The 20,828-nt window shown below is 44.2% G+C and overlaps 1 protein-coding gene across 1 annotated transcript in view; it reads left to right on the top strand.

Moving 5' to 3' along the window:
* ETFA (electron transfer flavoprotein subunit alpha) overlaps positions 1-20,621 on the top strand; it is a 56,597-nt gene extending 35,976 nt beyond the window's left edge. Inside the window, exons 10-12 of the mRNA XM_053272873.1 lie at positions 11,022-11,087; positions 16,101-16,181; positions 20,368-20,621. Of these exons, the coding sequence (XP_053128848.1) occupies positions 11,022-11,087; positions 16,101-16,181; positions 20,368-20,403 (183 nt within the window). The 3' untranslated portion in view covers positions 20,404-20,621. The remainder of the gene's footprint in view (positions 1-11,021; positions 11,088-16,100; positions 16,182-20,367) is intronic.
* The last annotated feature ends 207 nt before the right edge of the window (positions 20,622-20,828 follow it).

Genomic DNA, 20,828 nt, shown 5'->3' with positions numbered 1-20,828 from the left:
TGTTCCCCTTTTCATTTTCCCTTTTGATTTTCAGATCTGTGCTTTTGGCCCTTTAAACAAAACCAAAAAACCCCCCATCCTTTATGAACTACAGACTTATAAGCTAGTTGACTGCAGCCCGCTCTGGGAAACCCCACAAGCTGGGAAACCCCATTTCAAGGGCAGTTCTTGAAATGCACTTATTTTGCTCCATGAACAAATGGCCAGTTTGTTCAGATACGTTAAAAGTGCACTCGGTTTGAGACTTCGTCCTTTGGGAATGTTCTTAGAAGTAGAACTAAAAACATTTGTTCTTCATTGTCTAGAGGAAGGGGGAGAGGAATCTAGTTCAATAGGAATGTTGTTTGAAATGTTTCACTACACCATGCTGGCGTACTGCAGGCGTGGGCAGCTGTGGCCCCCCAGCTGTTGCTGGACTACAGCTCCCATCTTCCCCTGCCACAACGTATTCAGTGTTCTCTCCACTGACTGGCAGGGCCTTCTCCAGAGTTTCAGGCAGAAGACTTTCGTAGACCTACCTGGAGATGCCAAGGATTGAGCCTGGCTCCACCACCCAGCTAGGAATGGACTCACTGATATTCATGCAGGGTTGAAGGTTTTCCAGTCAACACCAACCTGGTTGCATCAAGGTGCACGTAGGCGCCTCAGTGGTTGGAGTGGAATTGATGCCACACAGCGTAGCTGGATGTGTTGGCTCCATTTGCATGGGGCCTGGTGCTGCCTCTGTCACTCGACAAGAGCTGTGCTTTGAGGCACACCCTTACTCTCAGGGATGATGCACATACTTGCCCAGTGGAGGATTCTTCCTGCCTGGCGCATGCACATCTCCTTTCCCATGTAGATGGAAATGCATCATTGGGTGCTTGGCTTCTAGGCCTGCTTTGTATTCTCTTTGCCTCCCAAAAGGAGCCTATGCGCACAGTGCTTGAGTCACGTTGTGTGTGTGTGTGTTGGGGGGCGTGGGGACATGCATGTACTACTTCGTCACCATCTGGGAGGACTCACCTGTCAGTGTAGGATGCAGAGTTCAAGGTGAATTGTAGTGAATCTCATTTTTCTTTTCAAAATATGTGAAATTGCAGCTTATTTTTCTGCTAATGGAGAGGAGAGCTGGTCTTGTGGTAGCAAGCATGACTTCTCCCCTTAAGCTAAGCAGGGTCCACCCTGGTTGCATATGAAAGGGAGACTAGAAGTGTTTGCACTGTAAGATATTCCCCTTAGGGGATGAAGCTGCTCTGGGAAGAGCATCTAGGCTCCAAGTTCCCTCCCTGGCAGCATCTCCACAATAGGGCTAAGAGAGACTCCTGCCGGCTACCTTGGAGAAGCCATTACCAGTCTGTGTAGACAATACTGAGCTAGATGGACCTATGAGACCATGGACCTATGAGACCATATACTTGACCATGAGTCAAGTATATGGCAGCTTCCTATGTTCCTATGTGTTTCCCTTGTTGACATCGGTATGTTGCATCCATGCTTGTGAGGAGGAGTTTGAACATTTACCAAGTTATACATTGGTAATACGTATTGTAGAGGACTTTTTTCTCTATTTTTGTCACCTCGATCATGCAACCCTGGCACACCTCTTTGGCTTCGCGATCCAGGGCTTCAGGAGGATACGTTCTGGAGCATCATGTACTAAAACTTCTGCAAACACATACCTGGGGTAATTACTTTCTCACCCCTCCGGTCTACTGCTTTTGAAGACATGTCGTGTGACTGAGTGAGTGAGGGACACACACGTGGGTATCCTGTTAACAGGCCAGCAGATGTGTTGGTGAGACAGAAATGGTTATGCTGATGATGTGAGGGAACTATCAGTTTGGGAGAAAACTGGTCATGATTGAGAAACTGCCCTCATGTTTTCTCTGAACACTCAGCAGTGTTAAAAAGTCGCTCATGAGCCACAGACTTCAAAGAGCTGTTTGTAGGCAGCCAGAACTGAATTTTCAGATTCTCTTTAACTTGCTAAAAAGCTGAAGACGGGCGGCCCCTTTCATCCTGCATTATCCACTGTGGCTTTTAACTCCAAGAGAACTGTGTTCTCAAATTGATGCTCTGCTCCTCGGGGGTTGGTGCAGAAACATTAAATTGTACTAAAATATTCATATGAGAGTGCATTTAGCTGAAAGCAATTGATGTGCTTCTCCCAGGAGAGCAGAAAAAAATGCTGTATGGCCCTGCACTCAAGCAGATACCCTAAGCACGCTTCTTAAGAGTAATCACGTGTCCTGACTGATCAAAGCCCCTCATAAGTTCTTAAAGTGAAAAGGATTAGAAAGGGATGAAACTGTTTGACCTGGCGGACTACTTAGTATCGTGAACTACTGGAACGATAAGGGTTTGAGCCGTTTCTCCTTACACAACATGGGTGCACTAAACATCTTCGGAAAAAGAAAAAAAAGATAGTGTGTGTACCTTAGGTTGGGGACTCGGGATTGATTGGGAATTATGTTGGTATGCTGTTTATCCCGCTGCCTAACAGACTCCCTAACTGAAATGATGGAGCTGGTTGCTGAGTTGGGTGTTGGAGTCACCCAGGCTTTTGGTGCTGGGTGATTTTAATATCCGCTCTGGGACTAGCTTGTCTGGTTCTGCTCAGTAGTTCACAGCAGCCATGACAACCATGGGCCTATCCCAATTAGTTGTAGTCCCTGTGGCCATGTTTCTGGTCACACTCTGGATTTGATCTTTTGCTCGGATCAAGGGGGAGGGTGTTCTGTGGGTGGGTGGGGTCTCCTGTAGTTTCCCCAGTGTCATGGATGGACCACTTCCTGGTTAAGGTTGGTCTTGCAGTCATGTCTGATCCCTGCAGGGGTGGTGGACCTATTAGAATGTTCTGCCCAAGAAGGCTGTTGGATCCAGTAGGATTTCAAAGGGCTTTGGAGGGTTTTGGAGTTGGTTCTGCTGGTGATTCTGTCGATGCCCTGGTGGATACCTGGAACAGGGAACTTGCCAGGGCAGTAGACATGATAGCTCCTAAGCGTTCTTTCTGAGCTTCTTCAAAATCAGCTCCATGGTAAATAAGGGAGCTACGAGAGCTGAAGCGGCAAGGTAACTGGAGCACAAATGGAGGAGGACTTATCTTGAATTCAGTACGACACAGGATAGACCCCATTTGAAGCCCTTTGCTGTGGCAATAGTGCAGTAAGGAAGCGATTTTATTCTGTCCTTATTGCATCTGCATGTTCTCGTCCAGCAGCACTGTTTCAGATTAAGGGTTTAACTCGAGCCCCTTCATTTTCAAATCTGTTTCCAGAAACAATGTTTCACTGTGACACATTCAGTGAGTTATTTGCAGATAAAATCTCTTGCATTTGAGCTGATCTGGACTCCAATATTTTTGCAGGGCCAGTTAGGGAAATGTCTAGCAATCCCTCTTGCGAGATTAGATTGGATCAATTTAAGTTTGAAACTAATGAGAATGTGTGGACAAGCTCCTTGGAGTGATACGGCCTACCACCTGTTCTTTGGATCCTTGCCCAACATGGCTGATTTCATCTTGGAGGGAGGTTGTTGGAGCTGGCCTAGTTGATATCATTAATACCTCACTGAGGGAGGGCAGGATGCCACCTTGTTTGAAAGTGGTTAGACCCCTTAAGAAGCCCACTCTGGTTCCCTGGTGATGAATAATTCTAGGCCAGTCTCCAACCTCCCATGGTTGGATAAGATGATTGAGAGGGTGGCGGCTGACCATCTCCAAGCAGTCTTGGAGGAAACTGATTTTCTTGGCCATTTCTTGGCTTTAGGGCACGCTACGGGGTTGAGATGGCCTTGGTCAGCCTGATAGATGTCCTTTGCCAGGGAATTGACAGAGAGAGTGTGACTTTATTTTGGATCTCTTAGCTGCTTTCAGTACCATCAAGAATGATATCCTTCTGGATCACCCGAGGGATTTGGGGATAGGAGGTACGGTTTTACAGTGGTTCCACTCCTATGTCTCGTGTAGATTTCACATAGTAGCACTTGGTGACAGTTGCTCTTCAAAATGGGGGCTACTATATGGAGTCCCTCAGGGCTCCATTCTGTCACCAATGCTTTTTAACATCCACATGAAACTGCTGGGTGAAGTCATCAGGGGATTTGGTGCTGGGTGTTATCGATATGCTGATATTGATTTCTCCTTGTCATCAACGTTGGGAAATAGCATTAGCCCCTTAAATGCCTGTCCACAGGCAGTAATGAGCTGGATTGAGGGATAATAAATGGAAGCTGAATTCAAGAAAGATGGAGGTGCTCATTCTTGGGTCATAATCTGCAAGCCGGGATAGAACTTGCTGTTCTGGATGAGGTTGCGCTCCTCCAAAAAGAATAGATTTGAAGCTTGGGAATGTGCTTGGACCTGGGTGCCTCATGTTGAGGCTGTGGACAGGTGTGCTTTTTACTAGCTGCGATTGATTCGACAACTCTGCCCATTCCTTGAGGAGAATGACCTGAAAGCAGTGGTAACTGGTTGGTAACCTCCAGGTTGGACTACTGCAATGTGCTCTGTGTAGGGCTGCCTTTGTGCGTAGTTTGGAAACTTCTGTTAGTTCCAAATGCAGCAGCCAGATTGGTCTCTGGGATATTCCAGAGAGACCACATGATGCCTGTTCTTAAACAGTTGCACTGGCTGCCGATATGTTTCCGGGCAAAGTGCAAAGTACTGGTTACTACCTTTTAAAGCCCTGAATGGCTTGCGTTCGGGTTACCTGGGAGAACGCCTTTCCCTCCGCACCGCTCATTAAGATCATCAGGAGGGTTCTGTCTTTGGATGCCACCAGTTCATCTGTTGGCAACCAGGAATCGATTGGGCCTTCTCAGTTGAGTTGTTGTCCCTGGGTTACACGCTCCCCGTGGATATAAGTGCAGCACCTTCCTTGGAGGCCTTCAGGAGAACCTTAGAGACCCACCTTTTTAATCTGGCTTTTAATATCTAGTTTGAATTTTAATCTGGTTAAATTTTTTATTTTATTTTAATTGGTTTATTATGTGTGTGTTGATTTTAATGTAAACCTCCCTGAGCCATTTTACGAAGGGGCAGTATAAGCAAATGCATGGCAGTGGGTGGGGAACCATGAATGTTGGTTTGATGCACCAGCAGGCTATTACTTTGGGTTGCTACTAACACCCCCCCTTAAGTCCTCTGGTGCAGAGTTTCTCAACCAGCGATACTCCAAATGTTGATGAACTACAGCTCCCATCATCCCCAGCTACCATTGTAATTGAGGATAATGGGAGTGGTGGTTTAGCAACATCCGGAGTACCACCGGTTGAGAAACCCTGCTCTGGTGCCCAAAGATGGTCTTGGGGAGGGGAGGGGTTGCATTTCATTTGCACAGTGATCTGGGGAAGGTGAGAAACCAGTAAGCTCTTCTGAGCAGCAGGACAAACTCCTGCTGTTTCTTGCTACCTTCAGATTGCAGCACAAACGAGAGCTCGGCAGAAGGGATCTGTATCCTGCTGGCCATTCTGCTTCCCACCAGGCCTGGGTCCCTTATTTTCCGGGAGAGTAGCTATGTGGACATATGCCCCACCTAATGGCACAGCGGGGAAGCAACCTGCCTGGAGAGCAGGAGGCTGTTGGTTTGAATCCCCGCTGGTGTGTTCCCCAGAATATGGGAAACTCCTATATCAGGCAGCAGTGATATAGGTAGGTGCTGAAAGGCATCATCTCATACTGCGCAGGAGATGGCAAAGGGAAAGCCCTCCTGTATTCTACCAAACAAAAACCACAGAGCTCTGTGGTTGCCAGGAGTCGACACTGATTTGATGGCACAATCTAATCTAAAAAGGTACGTGGACCACTGATAGGGATAAAAATGTGGTCAGGGCAAAAGAACAATCAGAAGCAAGCAGTGCTGTCCCATGCCAGCTCTTCATGGGAGAGAGCATCTCCACTCCTCCTTCTCGGTCTCTCATTTCTCTTGTTGAATGTAAAGTTAGAGGTGAATAAAACATGAGCCGTCCATTACTGAGCTGCATGTATTAGCAATATCTGGCCGAGCTGCTTTCAGGGTGGGTGATAGAGATTGCAAGACTGTCTTCAGCACACGCCCAGAAGGTGGTCTCCGGTCTGGCCAGGAACTTGGTAGACTCCGTAACAGCGATGCATCTTGTTTTAGGCTTTAACAGATTGGCCAGTGCGGAAACCCCCCACCCCACCCCCCCACCTAACAGTCTCATCCCTCTAGTCTTGGCCAAGGCTATGAAACAGGTTGCAGTTTCACATGTGTGAATGTACCTGACTCCTAGAGACCTGTTGCTTCTTCTCCACCTGTGGCTAGGTGGTGGTTGTCTGTCCTGCTTTTTTAAGCACTGGAGGCCTCTGAGGCAGTGGAATAGGTCTGTGCTGCTCTTTGAAATGAGGCAATAACCAGGACTGCCTTGCAGCGACCAGGCTTTAAAGGCAAGACACGTGACCTTAAATCATACCGTGGAGGAGTAGGGCTGTCTGCCCTGGGTCTTCAAGACCGGAGTTTTGAGGCAGCAGGTGACTGCTGCTTCTCCCCCTGGCTGCAGATAGCGACGTGGAGCTCCCTGAGAGGGAGGCATGAAAGGAGGCGCCCAGGCCAGAGGGGAGCATAACGTCGGCCCCCATAGAGACCAGCTCTGGCCTGTGAGGTCTGTTGGGGCAGCTCCTCCTCCCACCACCTTCCCAGGCGTACAGAAAGACCCGTGTGCCCTGAGAGGAAGGCCAGGAAGGAGGCGCCCAGGCCCGGGAGCTCTTGAAAAGACCGACAGCCTGAGGCAACGTTTTATTAATCTGTTATTTGCTCCTTCTAATATTGTAAACCGCTTTGGGTGCCTTTGTCAAGGCAGAAAGGTGGAATAAAAATGTCGGAAGTAAATAAATAATCTATGTGACTTCAAAAGAACTGATGGTCATACTATCAAAGCCACTGATGTTGGCATCTGACCCCCCAAATCAGGTCAAAAAGGTCGTTGATAAGCTGTTTGTTACAGGTGATTACATCAGTATTTACAGTAGTTAGGTTTCTTTAACATGTGCCTGCTTTTCTTACGATCTTTTTAGCCTACTTTCCAGTAGGCTTATGAGATCACTCGGCATTGTGCGAAGTATCAGCTTCGCAACACCTGGACCAATATGAACCAAATCGGGTATGGTTGTAGGGACACCGCAATGGCATAGTTTGTGATGATGTCATCCACCTCGATCCAAGATGGTGAGCACAAGTGAGCTAACTTGTGAACTGCCTAACCCATTTGAACCAAATTTGCTACAGGTGTAAGGACACATGGGGATGCCCAAATGGTGTAGTTTGTGATGATGTCACCCACCCCAATCCAAGATGGTGGTTGCGTGAACATCTGAGGTGCAAACTGGCTAATTTGTGGACTGTCTAATGCATTTGAACCAAATTGGGTACAGTTGCAGTGAGTGACACACAGGGACACCTCAACGACGTAGTTTGTGATGTCATCCATACGATTCAAGATGGTGGATGCGTAATGTTGCAGGTGCAAGTGGGCTAACTTGTGAACCACTTAACCAATTTGAACTGAATATGCTACAGCTGTGGGGACACGTAGAGACACATCAGTGGTGTAGATTGTGACGATGTCATCTACATTGATCCAAAATGGTCGACGTGTGAGCCTTTGAGGTGCAGGTGCACTAACTTGAGGACTGTCTAACTGATTTGAACTAAATTTGGTACAGTTGGAGTGAGTGACACACAGGGACACCTCAATGGTATAGTTTGTAATGTCATCTACCCTGAACCAGATTTAGTCAAGTTGTAGAGACAGTGAAAGGAAAGTAGGCTGACTAGTTCTTACTAGAACAATATGTTTGTTCTTCTGAAGATCATCTTTTTCTGTTCTGTTTGCTTTCACGAAAATGTTCTTAATACTGACAAAAATGTTCATTTAACAGCACAGTTAGCTATTTGTTGATGTAGTCGATAGAATAAGGAGGTGGTGTTCAGTTTTGTGTTTTATTCATGTCTTCAGAAGTTTTGGGTTGAAGAGAGAAGTGTATTAGCAAGCTATTGCGGAAAAATCTTTTAAACAATTCACCCTATAAAGCAGTTGCTTTCCACCAAACTATGCTATGTACTTGGCTTCAACTATGGCCATTTATGATGGAAATGGATTGCAAACTTTGCAGATTAGGGTTATGAGTGGGGTGTGTGTGTGTGTGTGTGTGTGTGTGTTTGTGTGTATGTATGTACAGCCTGCCTCATCCCATACACTTGTGGCAGGAGTGTATACAATCCCATAAAAGAACAAAATTGAGTCTAGTTCAAGTTTGGTTAACCGCCCCCATCTCCAGGAAGGGGGATGCTTTACCTGGGCTTGGAAGTGCACTAGCCTGGACTGAAAGCTCATCACCACCTTGAGAGGGGAAAATGAAGTCTGAACTGTAGGTCATTTTTGAGGAGGCTTTTGCAGATTTCCTTGTATCTATTTGTGGTGTCCCAGACCTCATAACATTTTTTTTGAGCCGAAAGTAGTGAGAACAGAACAAGCAACCTTTGGAACAGCAAGCTGTTGGCCCAGACACCCCTCTAGAACAGAGAGAGTATCTCCTCTACAAGTAAACTCCAGGACTTGTTTGGGAGACAGGGATGCCAGCATTTCTCTGTGGCCCACTCTCCATGAATGGCAAGTCCCAGAGTTCCTTGGCTCCCACTCGCATTTCCTTTTTGCAGGTATGGGATGGCATCAGGGTATGGCAGCAGGAGGGAGAGATTTCAGCAGGGACACGGAAATCGCAGGGATAGTGCTGTTGATGGGACACGACTGAGTAGGGCCTCTCGTCTTCAGGGTGCATTTAGAAAAATTGCATGAGACCTGAACGAATAGTGTCAAAAGTCAAGGATCCACAATTTTCAACTAGTCCTTGAAGCCAAGCAGAAAATTGTGGTTGCCAGGATCCCACCCTTTCTCTTCTTCCTGATCTCAGTGCATGCCTGTATGAAATCCTTAATTCTCCTCCCCAGCTCCACGTTTGGGGCTGGAGAGGGGTGCGTGTGGGGTTGTTGGCTTGGCCCTGAGGCCCATTGCCTCAACAATAGAGCAGCAAAAGGAAGCTGCCACTGCTGCCCTCTCCAGCTCTATACTGGTAAAGGTGGCAGAGATCTGTCCGCTTGGCCCTGTGCTGCCCAGGTGCCAAGGACGTGGTTGTTGCCCCCTTTAACTGCGGACCTGGTGAGTGTGGTGGACGCCAATCACTGTGGCCTTGCTGCTCCCTGAGTGCTCTAAGCACCTTGGCAATGGGGGTGGCTAAACAAGCCCCAGCCTTGGAGCTGGGGAAGCCGATGGGGATCACTGCGCAACTGTGAGACTCTCTTGGCCCTTCTCTGCAGTTTCAAGATGGGAAAGAGAGCTGGGGCTCACCAGAGAGCAGTGGCCCATTTCTAGTGGCAAAGGGGTATATATGGAACCCTGTCTAAATGTCAACCCTGTATTAGGTAGGTAATATACATACATGCCATATTTCCATCTCAGATACATAGATACAGCACAGAAGAAACAAGAATGCATTAGGACTGTGGGATTTAGGGAAGAACTGAGAATATTCTTGTAAATTTAACCCTTAGAAACAAATTGACACAATAAACGTAAGAGCATAAATAAAGGGATTTAAAGTAGTGAAAGGTTTGGTTTTTGTCTGGATTGAATCTTTCATTTTTTTAAAAACAACAACCAGGCATGGCTTTTTGGGGTTGGAGCAGTGTTGCCTGTAACAGGGTTATACGTAACAGGGATTTCCAGATGTTAACTATAACTCCCGTAATCCATGGCCAAAGGCCATTGCATCTGCGGATGCTGGGAGTTCCAGTCAACAACATCTCCGAATCCTTGTTACAGGGAACACTGGATGGGAATATTCGACATTTGTACTGGGCTCAGAAAAATGATGCTTGAGCACTTTCTCCAACTCTCTTTCGTTTTAATCCTTGCCTCTCTCCCCCGCCCTGGAAACTTCCAGAACACATCTGTAACTGGACAGCTGCCAATAAATGCCTTTTTAGATGCCTTTATTATCTGGACTTGCCACATAGATGGTAATGAAGAAGATGCTCTTAGGCTAGGGTGGTAAACAAAAGATATGGAAAGAGGTCTCTAAGGTATCTGTCTCAGCATACCTTAGAGGCCAACACTGCGGTGGGTTGCAGAAAGCTAGTGCAGATGCTACAGCTCTGGTGCACCGTGTTCCCAGTAACCCACTCTGCTAAGCGGCATGCTACCACGTCCTGCATGAGTGGAAACTCCTGAGCACTCTTTTCAAAAGCAGCTGCCCTCTGAGTGCGTTACTAGCCTTGAAGCAACAAAGTCGTTGGTGATTATTGGCCAGGGCTGCATCTGGTAAGAAGAGGTGAAGATCTGAACTTGAGTGACCAGGGAAAGCGGCCTTGTTGTTGATGAAGGCTGTCCCTATGCATGTGCCCTCCCACCTCCCAGGGCCTTTTTTGCTCAAACTGAACTTCAGAGAGTGTACCTGCATCCCCCCACGATGGGACTGTGGCAGCGTTGAGGGCAGGGCTGCTCTGTTGCTGGTAGCACTGGAGAGGTGGGGATGGAGCGGGTGGGGTGGCTAACATGGTTTCTTCCCATGTTGACCTTCTGCAATGCTGACATTCCTTGTCTCGGAAACAGTGTTGAGGAGGATGGTGCAGAGAGAGGGCTTGGCATGGCTGGACGCTGCCGAGGCCCACACTGGCAGGGGGCCCACTGCTGAGAGCCCAGGCGCTGCTGCTCCTTCTCCTCTGCTCCACTCCTGTTGGCCAGTTGCTCTCCCAGGTTCTGGGCAAGAGGACGGCCTTGGCAACGGCTGCCATCTGCTTCTTCGCCAGCTCCTTTCCTGGCAAGTGAGCAGCTGACAGCCGTGGCAGTGAGGAGGATGAAGGCCCCCCCCCACGAAAGTGGGGGGAGGGAGGCCCACTGAGGGCTCTTTGTCCAGGACTGCTCCAAAACCTAGAGTCGGCACTGCCCACTTGCTTGCTTACAATATCCATATTTCAGTTTGGGTGGTTGTTTTTTTCTAAAAGGTTTGTTCACTTTCATTTCAGGAACTGTATATTGCTGTTGGAATATCTGGAGCAATCCAACATCTAGCTGGAATGAAAGACAGCAAGGTATAGTACTTAAGTATGTAGAAGGATTGACCAGGAGAGAGTTATTTTAGTGTGGAGGTCTTAACTGGTATAGGAGGCCAGAGTGACATGCCTTTCTTTTTGATGTTTTCCAGTTGTTTGTAAAATGTACAAAGAGCAGGGCTCAATCCTGCTCTAAAAAGTAAATCAGACCCTAGTAAATATGTACAACAGTGCATTAATAGCGCACAGCATCTGAAATACATCAGTTGCAGAGCCTGAAACCATTTGTTAGAAACGGACTGAATTTATAGCTTAAACAAAACAGTCCATATTAGAACTCTATACAGTAGTCCCACGTTCATATATTTCAGAATCTGACACATGAATTCATGCATAAGAATGTGCAATTTGAATTATGGACTCACTACTCCATAAAGTAAAAGACGCCTTTGACGTTCTGGCATTTATCCATTCAAATGGAAACCTATTATAAAATGATGATAAAAATTTAAAAGGCTTAACTCGTTAGTAGCTGAAGTGTTTCAGCTAACACAAGAATGATTCAGTCCAGGAGTATATATCGGTACCACCAATGGAAGATATTTATGGTATTTTTTAAAAAGCAGACCTTTCTCTGCTTTTTCAGGAAGCTGGGTTAAAGCAATTTAAGTTTGAGGTCTGATTCCTCCTTGCTGTAGGTTCCTGCTGAAGCATGAAAACGGTAAAGCAGTTTTGCTGCTACCCAGATGCCCTACAGTTGCTTTCTGTCTTCCTTAATATCCCCCGCTCCCCGCCGTGAATTTCTAGTCAGATTATTTCCTTTTGTCATTTAATTAGCACTATTAGGAATCTCTCTCTTGAGCCACTCAGCCAAGGAAGCCTACACGGCTCTCCTATTTTTTAGAACCTGGTTTCAGCAGCTGGATTGGGCAAATGCAGGGCAGATTTAATCATTGCATCCCCCCTTGTGGTGGTAGTTACAAACTACCTGTCCGTGGTGCCACACAATTCACCATTCATAATGCGGTCATACCTCTTACTGATTCCCGGTGTAAGGTGCCTTCAAAAGGTACACCTTGAGAACCTCACTGGTCTTGGATTTCACCTAAGACAACCACCCCAATGCAGAAGCTGCTGAGAAGTACTTGCTCTTGCTGGTGCTCCATGTAGCAGGTACACCACTTAAAGGCATCTTACCTTGTTGTTCAGCTGTGTGCATTTGGCTGAATCACAGGTAAGGGGCATTTTGGAATTATGATTGCAGTGTTGTGCATCACTACGGGCAAGTACTTTCAGCAGCTCCCCTGTGGAGGCTGCAGTGTTTATGTTCATAAGAATAATGGGCAGGATCCAGGATAAGTCATAACTAGGTATTGTTGAAATCAATGAGACAAGTCAGTCATGACTAACTTGAGTCCTGTTAATTTCAGTGGAACTTGGCTTAGATCCCGCCTTACTAAAATATCAAATTTAAGATGAAATTAAAGGGGTTTATAATTTTCACTTCTGCTCTAAAAAGCATGGAAATTGCAAGTTAGGGTGCTCACTTTAACTTCAGTGCCTTGTCAGCAGTAAAGGCTTTAGGTAGTCTGTTATGCTGGCTTCTCTAACTGGACTTGCATTCCTTGACATATAGCAAGAGTTAAGGCTTTACTTCCCCCTCTCATTGTAAACAGATCCACATTTTCTAAGCACATCATTAGAAAATTAAGTTTAACATACAATATTCACTTATTTTGGAAAAAGTAAATGGACATTATATTTTTTAAGGTTTTGCAAACATCTCTGGATGAGTCGAAAACAGCTTTGGAAGTAACCCTGACTTGTGTCACTTCATACTCCTTGTATGAAATATTGTGGGTGGTGATGGTGGGGGGTATTGGAAGTCAAAGTGGAGTGGCAGAAATCAAGAATGCAAGTAATTTGGTTCCAACTAGATTGGACCAAGATGATGATGCTAGTAGGGTTTTTTTTGGGGGGGGGGACCTGCTTTAGTGTACAAATATTTTTAGGATTTGTAGTTTAAAATAACATGGATTGCACCGTAGTTTGTAGTATTTTAGTCCATTGCCTTCAATCTTGACCTTTAAAAAAAAAAAAAAGTTACATGTTTTGTTAAAGCTTTTTTCTGAGTATTGCTGTATATTTAAACACACATTCATAATTTGCAAGAAATTAAACTATTTTACTTTTATTTGAACTGTGCCCTACTTCTGTATTTATCAGCATTAGAACAGTTCTGTATTTACTCAGACAGATTGGATGGTAGTGTTTTCTTTTTTACATTTTATATAAAATGTTCTTTAAAAAGGCCTTCTGTAACTATGGCAACAGTCTCTTGAGTGGATTTTTCCCTGTGCTGTGAATTATCTGGCATTGTGAACTTGAACACTTCAGGATGTTTTCAGAAGTAGTCCATGAAGCTTTCGGCAAGCAAAATCTATAATTTATTTGTACTTATGACAAGGTAGAAAACCAGTTTAAAAAAAAAAAAAGAGAGAATAGAGTATCTTTGTGTGCTTTTTTCTCTTGTGGAGTGGAAAAAAATCCTTTTCAAGGTATACTAGTTTTTGTAAAATTCTTAAATTACCAATGATGAAGCCAGCAGCATAATGATTATTTTTTAGTTTGTTATAGATCACTATGTTGATTCCAGGGAATAGAAGAATGAAAATACATGAGGCTTTAGCTTTAATTAGACCAATACTTATTTGATGCAGGAGTAAGCAAGCCTTTAAGCTCTCTTGGTGGAAACTGTAAAGTTTCCAAGGAAGTTTGTAATATGTCAGTGGAGTTTGCTGTTCAAAGAGTTTGTAAGAAGTAAAAGAAAAAAACCCTAGGTGCCCCTAAGCTATGTATTCTTATACACATGTTCATGGAAGATGTGTCTGTTGGTAACTAGTAGCCACAATGGCAAAATAGAACTTCCAGGTTCAGGAGCATTTTATATTGATACAGCAGTTGCTAGAGTGGAGGGCAGTCACAGAGAAGGGCCTCCTAGAAGCATCTGGTTGGCCAATGTGAGGAGTCGGATGCTGGGCTAGATAGGTTCTTGATCTGATCTAGTGAGATGAGTCTTACTTTCAATATCTTAAGGCAGGGTTCTCAAACGTAAGGCATGGTCCCAGGTGTTGGATTAGAACTCCCTTCATGCCCAAAGGTCATTGTAGATAGTTGCCAACTGGGCAACTGATCCCCTGCTAATTGGGCAAAGAGGCACCTTATTAAAGTGATGATTCTCTTACATTGTGCAGGGGGAGAGCAACTGGCCCTATTCACCCCCAGCACAGCATCCCTCCAGTGGCTGATGCTGGTGTCTATGTTTCTTTTTTAGATTGTGAGCCCTTTGGGGACAGGGAGCCATTTTTTTAACTTATTATTTCTCTGTGTAATGTTTGTTGAAAAGCGGTATATACATATTTGTAGTTGTACAGGGCTGCTCAACTTCGGCCCTCCTGCAGATGTTGGCCTACAATTCCCATAATCCCTGGCTATTGGCCACTGTGGCTGAGGATTATGGGGCACCTAAGTTGAGTAGGCCTGTAATAGTAGTAGCGTAGTCCCCCAGCATCTGGACGATCCAGGTTTTGGAACCCCTGGTATTTTTTGATATTTGAAAGTTGATCTTTAGATTCTAGCTCTAATTTTCAGCTATAAAGACAATAATGTCTGTTACAAATGTTAATTTCTTGCAAACTGTTACAGCAGAATTCTTCCTTCCACTTCAGAACACATGATACATTGAGTGACCTGAGGTTTTGGACTGTTGTACTAATTCCAAATCAAACCAAGCCATTCTCTTTTTTTTAATTGTTAGGTTGTGTGTGTGTTTCCTTTTTTTGGCGGCAGTGGGGGTGTGTATTATTTATTTATTTTTTACAAGAAGTATTGGTAGCTATGCTGATCCACTAGAAAAAAATCCAAAGGCAACCGTAGGGTGGTAACTTTTTATTAGGACAGATAATCATGAAATAGTGAGCAAGCTTTCAAATTTAAAAGGTGGGGTGGGGGTAGTAGGAGCATGATGGAAATGTTCCGAGTCTTCCTTTTGTAACACTCTTTAACAGAGGGAGTGCAGAAGTGTTATGCAGACTTGATTAGATTAACTGTGCAGGGTCAAAACAGATTTCAAGTTTCATCAAGTGTTATTGGGCCACTGAAAGAACTGGAGATTAATTTTAGGCAGAATGAAGTGTAGAATGGAAATGCCAGCCAGCCTCTCTGTACCAACATAAAGAAAAGTCATGGCGAAATATTGTGACAGTGGTATTTAACCCCATGCCAGCTGACACAAATCTCAGGAAGTAATGATGTTAAGAGGTGTGGGTTTCATGTATATTTGGCAGAATTGTCCCATAACTGAGCTACAAATTACTGATGACATTTATGAGGCTAATAGGTCTATAGTTCGAGGGATCAGAAATTATAATGGATCAAATGGTGCTACTGCTGAGCTATTTGGCTGAGCTTGGTTGAGTTGGGGAAAAAGGGAAATAGTTTGGAATTGGCTGACAGCTACAAAGATCTTGGTAACAAAGAAATAGAGAGAGTTCTGGTCTTTCACTTAAAGAATAGTTGATAAAACTTTGGAAGGTAGCAGAAATGACTACATTGATGGAACTCCCCAAGGGAGGCAGAGTGGAATGTTTCTAGAAAAATGGTAATTTTTGTTAATTTCATGAACACTTAAATATAATCTAGGAATAAATAAATAAATACAAGAGCTCCTTTCTGACGTAATAGAACTCCTTTTTGCTTGCCTTTTAGGGTTTTGGAATATGACATGGTTTCAGCTTTTTATTGAGGTTTAGTTGGATTGTAAAATATTGACGTATCTGATTAGTTTGCTTAATGTTTTATGTATCTGTTGACACACTGGGTGTAGCCTTTATATATTCTTTGTTATATTTATAAACACTGATTTGAGAATGTTTCCTTTAGGAGTAGCAGTAACATCCTATGTCACTAGCAAAAGGACTGCACTTGTGAATACAGAGAAAGCCCTACATAACATCTGATTTTCAATCCCCTTCTCTTTCCTTTTCACTTCAGACAATAGTAGCTATCAACAAGGATCCAGAAGCGCCAATATTCCAAGTTGCAGACTATGGTTTGGTGGCAGACTTGTTCAAGGTGAGTTTCACCGCAGAGGGAAGTACCTGACCATGTTTCCGAAGCTTTTGGATTCAAGTTGTCCTTGGACAGAGACTAGGTAACTCCTATCAGTGGGCCTAGATGTAGCTGGAGATATGGAAGTAAAAGGCGGGTTAATGTAATGCTGATCATATCATGGACACTTCTGTTGAACTGACCATCTCAGTCCAAGGGTGTCGTGATTATGTTTGTATATCTGGCTTCTGCTGAGAGGCAGAAGTCCACCAGTTTTGGCAAGGATTTTATCCATTGCTTCCGTCAGCATCTAGCCAGATGATCCTTTGCCATGAAAAGCACTGTTACGTGTTACCAAGATTTGCTTCTAATTTAATAGAAGACTATAAATCAGTTCTTCAGTCAAAAATGCAATTTATAATTGGCATTGACTGGTTAGACTTCATGGATTATAAAATGTTGTACAAATGTATTTTAATAGATTAAAGGGACATGATCATTTTGGCCTTGTTACAAGCATAAGGATGGGCCGTGTTTTGAGCAGCTTAGGCAGGGAAAGTCCAGTCTACCCGCCTTCTCCTCCCCCTCCCCCAGACTCAAGAAGTTGACATGGAAGAGTCCAAGCATGGAGCCTCCCTGGGTCAGCCCTGGCCATGGGCACTTGGACTTGCTTATAGAAAGCATGAGGCATGCTTCTTTCAACCTGGCAGTCAGCCTTCTGTTTGCAGAATGTGCGGCTGCCCTGGAAGTCTTTGAGAGGCCTCCGGGGTGATTCCTGGTTCCCCAAAGGGAGGGATTCATGCAAATGATGGCTAACTCTTCCCTCCCCTTCAGTGTGGCCTAGATCTTATTCATAATCAACACTCCAGCACAAGTATGATCAGTGTGAACTAAGACGTGGTAGAGGCTGGTCATTGTCTCTCCAGGCTGAAATGGACGCGCATGCTCTTTCCAGCACGGTCACTGTGATCTGACAGATTCTGTTGACAGCTGCCTTACCCAGTTCTGTATGTGCTCTTTCCAATTGGTTTCCCATGCAACTGTTTCAAAGAAGTGTCAAAATACAGTGAAGCACTGTGCTGTGTCTTTCCTAAGGAAACAGAAGACCCCCTCTTTTTTTTTGGTAAAAGGCAAATTCCTTTTCTTTTGTGGTGGCTGTTTCTTTATATTAAATAATTCTTCCAGATTTCAGGATTAGCCCAAACTATTTACTCAAATTGGGGTCCCTTGGTTTCTTATGTCCAAATGGATGTGCTTAGGGTCACAACAATTGAGGAAAGCAGTTTGATTAAGTTGAGAATGATTTGTAAGCAACAGCAGTAACTCCTATTAATCTTTGGTATGATCCACACCATGTCTTGATTTGGATATTTCAATGGGGATCCATTTGCCCAGTATAAGTACAGGTATGAATCACTTTCCTCCATGCATAGGATTTAAGTAACAATAAATTATGCTGGGAATGGATGTTTCTGGGGCCATGTTTACTGTTGCATAAAGTCTCTCTGTTCTTCTCTCCGGTTGGGCAATCCCTATAAAAAAGGAATTTTGACTCTATGCCATTCTAGGGCACATCTTTGAGCAGTCTGTATGGGGTTCTCAGTCTTGTTGGGCGGGAACTGGCTGGAGCCAATTCTTTTAACATTATTGAATAGGGTCTGGATTGTGACTAAGCAAAGGGGTCTGCTGGAATCCCCTCCAAGCAAACCTGAGGTGACTTTGGTAATTGTGCTTCCATTTGATAGATGTTTTGATTGGTTTTTAATAGAAAAGAGATATGACTCAGTGGATAAACCCTTTATAATGTTAGGTGCCTAAACCCTGCTTAGGAAGCATTAAGACAGCTCACATGGAATGCAGGATTGGTTTTTGTAGTAGGTTTGCTGTGCAAACAGGTAATGCCAGTTTCCATAAGAACATTGAGATGAAAGTCTAATTTCCAATCATAGAAAATTTCTGCATTTGGAAATGCTCACTGGTGCCGCTGAAGATGTCTGTCTTCCTCTTCTCTCTCCCCCTGCACCCTTGGGCTTCTATTAGCATGTAATCCGTGTGACTGGCATGAACGCCTGGTATATCCACGGAGGAGAGAAGGCAGAAACCCTGCCAGCACTTAATGCCATTCCTGAACTCATGCCTGCTGGCTTGGCAGTAAACACAGGCCTTTTAATAAGCTGGAGACAAAGTGACATTCGGAAGAAACAACATGTAGACAATTTCCTTAATAAATTTTGTACGACCGCATTATTTCCACCTAATGGAAATGTAGATCTCTTAAATAATTGAGAGGCTATATTCATCAGTCGTGAGTTCAGCTGGGATCTCTCTGAGCGAAGGCAACCTACAGCCCCTGGAAAGACAAGGTAACTGATATTTATGCAAGTGGCCAGTGTAGGGTTTCAGATGGATGCGGTAGCCTAATGTACCCAGTGTTTTCATGCATCGCTGCTTTTCTGAGGACTAGTAAGACTCACTGTGCAGCATCGCTAGCGTTCAGTTAAGTAGCAGATCCACCACAGGTGCCAAAGTCCTGGCACCATTGCCTTCAAAACCGCTACTTGGCGTGTGTCTTTGTTTTCCTAGCTCATCCCATCTAGGAATTCCTTGTTAAGATGGGCCAGACAGCTTGCCTCGGGCTGCATTTTCGTTCGCTTGCTTCTCAAAACGTGAGGTGTTACACCTGGTCTTTCCTCCAAATAAAGCTAATACAGAATAGCAGCACCTTCAAATCTTGTAAATGGGTTGAATAAAAGTTTGCCATAATGGGTTGGCTGTGAAAATGTATAATGCTAAATATGAGAGAGAATTGCAGCGAACATAGACCATGAGCCAGGCTTACAGTGATTTTTGTCAACGTCTATCCACCTAGAGAGTGTCTGTGGGTGGGTGGGTGGTGGTGTCTGTGGAGGTTTCCCCTCCCATCCCCCCAGGCTCCCTTCCTTCCAAAACCAGCCCATTCAGGTCTTTCCCTCCAGCGTGATGGGCCACCCATGCTAGGCCACCTTTTAAATGTGGTGATTCTCTTTATTTAGCAGGGGGAGAGTAATTGGCCCTCTCCACCCCCAGCACAGTACGTTAAGAGACTGTTGCTGGACAAGGAGCCATCTTCTTATTTCTCTACGTAAACCGCTTTGGAAACTTTTGTCGAAAAGCAGTATATAAATAGTAGTTGTTCGTTTCGATCCATCTATCTGTGTAAACTGTTTTGGGAACTTTGATTGAAAAGCAGTATATAAATATCCATCATATTTGTATAGATAGGTGAGGGCATCGTTGCACTTAAAAGCTTTCTGTATGGTCTTTATCCCTACCCCCAACTAGGGTAAAATAGCAGTCACTTTTTGCACAGAGGAAGGGTTAAGGTAACAATGAACAAATTGTTGCTCTCCATGGAGTAATCATTAGGGGACAGTCCTGCCTATTTTCATTTGCATTTCTTCGACAACATTGATACAGTTTTGTAGTTCTTGTGTGTTTAGATGCTTTTAGAACGCCACTGCAAATCTGGACGCTGCAGGCCTGATGCTCAAGATGACAAAAGCATGATAGCACACTCAAAGAATTGCAGTGTTTTATTTTCCTATCTTTAGGAGTGTAAACCTTGTCAAATCACAATGAGCATTCATCCCCCCTCCCCACCGATAGTACCTACCACCCCAGCTAGCTTATGTACTCACATGAAAGTCTTGGCTTCGGGCTTGCAGCTAACACTAGCTTGGTGAGTTGTAGGTGGCTACTGCTGTATAGGCTTTTTAAAGCTGGTAGCTAATGCCAGCAGCCTCTGTCCTGTAGCATATATCACTTTATTTCAGATGCATGCCACAAAAATAGGCAGTCCAATTTAAGAATCTCTTCAAGCATGCTGACTTCCATGGGCTCAGATATCCCAAATGAACTTCAGTGGCATTACTGGGTTTAAATCTTTGGGGGTGCCAGGGAGAGAAATGTAATGTTGCCATGCAATAGCAAGTGCACACCGATGTAGTCAGTCTTCCTAAAGGGCAGTGTGGAGGAGGAAAAGTAAACTTTTTACTTTTAGAATATGGTCAAGATGTACCCCCTTTTTTTTTTTTTTTTTAAGCAAACTCATCCAATGGTTACGTTCAGATATTTAAAGCACCAGTGTTTAGACACTCATTGTTATCTTGTTTGTATCCTTTTATAAGCTCGAGTTCATTGCAGATTTTAATTTACCTGATTTTGTTTTCAGGTTGTTCCTGAGTTGACAGCAGCCTTGAAGAAATGAAAACATCCAAATGCTTGGACTGATATGAACGTGAATTCAGCTTTGAGAGAATGTTGACTGATTTTTATCAAACTAAAAATAATTATTGCCAAAATTTGGTGTTAGATGGCCTTTGAATGTGCTGGAATATACCTCTTTTTGCCTTTCCAGTTTCCATGTGGCCACAATATATCTTGAATACTTTTCTAATTCTGTAATAAAAGTAGCACCAGACCTGAGATTTTTGTATTGTTATGAAGGCGTCTCCCTACTGTGACACTTATCTATACTGATCTGTGCTCAGAAAGAAGATACAGGAACTTCCATCTATACCATATGTTCTTACTGGGGGTAGGTAGTATGCTTAAGTAACAGTTTACTGTAGATAAGTCCTCTGTTGGTAAGATCACAGACACTTTTGATGTAATTCATATATATGATCAAAC

The sequence above is a fragment of the Hemicordylus capensis genome, chromosome 10, assembly GCF_027244095.1.
Source record: "Hemicordylus capensis ecotype Gifberg chromosome 10, rHemCap1.1.pri, whole genome shotgun sequence".
Taxonomy (NCBI): Eukaryota; Metazoa; Chordata; class Lepidosauria; order Squamata; family Cordylidae; genus Hemicordylus; species Hemicordylus capensis.
The sequence above is the reverse complement of the archived record's forward strand: the minus strand, read 5'-3'. Positions and strand labels throughout refer to the sequence as shown.